General features: G+C 45.3%; 1 protein-coding gene across 1 annotated transcript; it reads left to right on the top strand.

The window, feature by feature from the left end:
- Positions 1-1,817: 1,817 nt before the first annotated feature.
- Positions 1,818-3,873, top strand: LOC310991189 (leucine-rich repeat transmembrane neuronal protein 4; the record flags this gene model as incomplete). Its single annotated transcript, XM_083978815.1, has 2 exons — positions 1,818-1,848; positions 2,333-3,873. The coding sequence occupies 2 exons, from the start codon at positions 1,818-1,820 to the stop codon at positions 3,871-3,873; spliced, it is 1,572 nt and encodes a 523-aa protein (XP_083834941.1).
- Positions 3,874-4,499: the final 626 nt, after the last annotated feature.

Raw genomic sequence — 4,499 nt, 5'->3', positions numbered from 1 at the left:
GTCAGTATATATCCAGTAGTGAAGAAGAAAAAACTCTATTTCTGAACTTTTTTTTTGGAAGTATTAAATACGACATTTCAAACCAGATGAATGGCATATAAACATATACACGCTTTTAAACCCATCTGTTGTTGTTCTGTCCGTGTTGAATTTACACCACCTGTCAAAAGTTTCTGAATACAGTCTTTATCGTTTCAGGTTAATTTCCAATGTTAGAAAATAAAAAAAGGACAATATGCCCACATCTGGTTCCTGTAGAAGATTTTTTTGGTGCTTGTACTGTGCTTTATTGTACCACAAACCAGGAGAGTTAACAAGCTGACCTTTTCATGACGGGCCCACCTGCCTATGAAGCACTAATAAACATCAGAGATTTTGCCAACAGGTTCTTACATGTAGGCGCAGATGCAGTGAAAGCACTGGGGATCCTCTGGTGTTTGTGGGGGGCACTAGTAGTTACAACTCACACTTAGAAGACAGGCACTGGTAATTGGTTATGCTGCTGATGTAATGCCATTTGCTATAAATTATAAATTAATGCATTAAACTATAAGAAGGCTGCACCACAATAACAAATAGACTTAATTATCTGTGAAGGAAATAACCAGTTATAGGTATTGTATTTCAATTTTATGCTGCAATACCTAGTAAAAAGATATGTTTAAAGTTAAAGCTTATCTGTATAAAACCGATAATGAACTTTTAAAATATGATTTGACTTTTCAGATGAAACTGCAACTGTACAACTGTATACACGTAAATTAAAGAAATATCAGATTTGCCAACTGCTATGTCACTGCAATAATCATGGATGTTATTGTGTCAGAAATAATATTCCAACAAAATACAAGATGTATAACATTAACTATGGTTAGTCGTGTGTAAATTGAATTTATTTAAATGTAGGTAATAAAAGTAATTCACAGCTCTTTAGTAAATTTTATTTTTGTGGTGTTCATTCCTGCATTGACATTCATCTGAAAATGTCCTAATGGGCTGTTCAGGAGCATACGACTGTGTATCTTCACAAATATTTAAATGCAGAGCAAACAGTCTCCCCAGTCCTCTGCTTTAATTGATATGCAGCCTCTGTACCTGAGGACAATGAAGTCTACTTTAGTGAAGGCTGCGGAGAGTCACTCAGTGACCAGGAGAGGGCATCTCAAGTCCTGGAACCAGCATCAGTGAGCTCAGTCAAATCCAACCCCAACATCATTCCTGTTGCTATACAACTGATTTATTCTTGATGCCACGGTCATCGGGTCTTATCCACAGCAGACTGCGCCTTTTTCCTCCCACTGTCCACATCTGAATTGAGACACATCCAACTACTTGTCGGGTGCGGACCACAGTTTATTTCTCTCAAATTTCTTCACTTGGTGGGTTTTTTCCCCCCCTGCCTCTCCTCTCTCCTACCACTTCACCCACACTCAACAATTGGCGGCTCGGGTGTTACAGTGTGGGGTATGTTACATCCTGAAAAACGCGTTCAACAGTGTCGTTCTCGTGAGGACACAAGCTTGAGTGCGTCCATCCAGGGGCTCTGTGAGGTGGCAGTCAGTATTATGCCTTATCCAGCTCGTGTTGTGCGGTAACGTGAGAAACTACAGGCAGCGGCTGATGCTCACTATCTGGAGCCACTCTCATCTCCGACAGGTGTGCGGCGGCTGTGCGCAAAGCGGATCTGGCTGCGGCGCAAAGTGCGTGTGTTTTCCGTGCAGACAGGCGTCCGGGGTGCTTGTCCAACTATCTGGACAAAAACGCCGAGTGCGTCTAACATGTGGACGCGGACCGCCTGCAACAGAGAGCCCTGAAACATGAGGAGGAGCCGACACCGCGCAAATATGGGTATGTAGTCTGTTCTGTTAGGGACTTAAAGCCTTCTTTCTGTGCAAAGTCTTCAGTCGATTGCCAATTACACTTGACTTACAGCTATAACGTTCCGGGTTGTCTTTGCCCTCCTGTGGTTCATGAATGATGACTGCAGGCTGTGGGATCTAAGGGAGCCTTTCCTCTCACTAACTATTTGACAGATTAAGCCTGGTGCATGTGCTTCTCAATCACCTTTTCCATGTCTCAAGAACATGACTTTGACTGTGATAATGGATGTAAGTGTGTGTGTGTGTGTGTGTGTGTGTGTGTGTGTGTGTGTGTGTGTGTGTGTGTGTGTGTGTAGATTTGCCATGAACACAGGGATGCAAATGAAGAAGATTTTTCCCCCCCTTAATTCATTTCTGTTTTATCCAGCTGTGCTTCGTTTTAGTCTGCGTAGACCGGTTGTGGTTGGTTCATGTTTTGGGGTCTGACATCTGTCACTTTTCTGTGTCTGCAGGACTTCCCGTGCTTTTCAGATGGCTTGTGTTCACAGTGGTGGTGCCGGCCTGGTTGCTTGCTGCTCCGAGCTCCATCCGTGAGCGTCCCTGCCCCCAGAGCTGTAGATGTGATGGGAAAATAATATACTGTGAATCTAATGCCTTCCGTGACGTGCCACACAATGTGTCAGTAGGCACACAGGGCCTGTCCCTGCGTTACAACAGCCTGGTGAACCTCAGAGCCCACCAGTTTGCCGGGCTGAGTCAACTGGTCTGGCTCTATCTCGATCATAATTACATCAACGCCGTGGATGGCCAAGCGTTTCACGGGATACGGAGGCTCAAAGAACTGATCCTCAGCTCAAATAAGATCACACAGTTAAAAAACAACACTTTCCATGACGTTCCTAATTTACGCAACCTTGACCTTTCCTACAATAAACTGCAGGTTCTCCAGCCTAATCAGTTCCTGGGTCTACGGAAGCTATTGAGTTTACACTTGAGGTCAAATTCCTTAAAAACTGTCCCAATGCGAGTTTTCCTCGACTGTCGCAACCTGGAGTTTCTTGACATTGGCTACAACAGGCTACGGAGCCTCACACGGAACGCCTTCGCAGGACTCCTGAAGCTCATCGAGCTTCATTTGGAGCACAACCAGTTCTCAAAGATAAACTTTGCTCATTTCCCCCGCCTGACCAACCTGAGGGCGCTCTATTTACAGTGGAACCGTATCAAAGTGCTAACCCAGGGCCTGCCGTGGATGTGGACTTCCTTGCAAAAGCTGGACCTCTCAGGAAATGAGCTCCAAATGCTGGACCCGAGTACATTTCAATGCCTGCCTAATCTCCAGACTCTTAATCTGGACTCCAACAAACTCAGCAATGTGTCTCAGCAGACGGTGCAGGCTTGGATCTCGCTCACCACCATCAGTCTGGCTGGTAATTTGTGGTACTGTAACCCAAACATATGTCCCCTGGTGGCCTGGCTCAGTGCCTTTAAGGGGAACAAGGAGACCACTATGATTTGTGCTGGCCCTAAGGAGGCGCAAGGTGAGAAAGTGACAGATGTGGTGGAGACGTACAACATCTGTACAGCCACGCCGGCTCCCGTCCCCTCAACAACATCGGCCATCACTCCTGCGTTTCGTCCAGAGCTGCTGCCTCTCCCCACGCAGTCTGTGGTGGATAAGAAGCGGATCTGGAACGTGACAGTGTCGCCGACTCCTTCTGAGGCCTCCCCCACCATCGCCGTGCCAGAGTACGTGTCCTTCCACAAGATCATTGCTGGTAGCGTGGCCCTTCTCTTATCTGTGGCTATAATTCTACTGGTTATCTATGTCTCATGGAAGCGCTATCCCAGCAGTATCAAACAACTTCAGCAGCGCTCGGCGGTTAAAAAACGCCAGAAAAAGGCACGGGAGACAGAGCGCTCCTTTAATTCCCCGCTGCAAGAGTACTATGTGGACTACAAGCCCTCACACTCAGAGACTATGGATGTGCTGGTTAATGGGACAGGACCTTACACATACACCATCTCAGGCTCCAGGGAATGCGAGGTATGACCGTTGCCCTCCAAAAATCCATTTCCACTGCGAGGCATGAGAGGTAAATTTTCTAACAATCTGTGGAGAAAACTATTGTTTTTTCCCCTCTGCTCTGCTCTTGTCTGTTTTTTCGGGATAAGGAAGTAAAGGTCAGTGCATGGTGACTTGTTTTGCAATATGCTGGGTCTGTTCAGTTCCATATGATTACCCAGCTGTTGTTCTGAATCATGCAGTTTTATTGCTAAAATATGATTCCCATTAGCTGAAACTGCAGTGGCAGCTCCTCTCCCTGCATCACTTACATACAACAAGATGCATTATACACAAAGTAGGTTCATCTTTCATTCCAGACACAGAAGAGCTCATTGATGAATCTATGTATTATCAGCCAGCCTGTTATTTATTTATTCACAAATGACTTGCAGACCTGAACGGAGCAATGAAAATGTATTAGATCAAGTCACTGTGCAGGTGGTCCTCTCCTATCCTGTGTGTTTGCTACAACAGCTGTAGTAGCAAATACACACGCCGTTTGAGTTTGGATATTTTTCTGTGTGTTAAATACAGTATATGGATATTTACAGTCACACCTGCTGCCCATATATCCCATTCTGTTTTTCTGCCTCTAGCAGTTATGTACCTAA

The sequence above is a fragment of the Trachurus trachurus genome, assembly GCF_905171665.1.
Source record: "Trachurus trachurus genome assembly, chromosome: 9".
In the NCBI taxonomy this organism is placed as follows: domain Eukaryota; kingdom Metazoa; phylum Chordata; class Actinopteri; order Carangiformes; family Carangidae; genus Trachurus; species Trachurus trachurus.
This window is presented reverse-complemented; position numbering and strand designations above follow the sequence as displayed.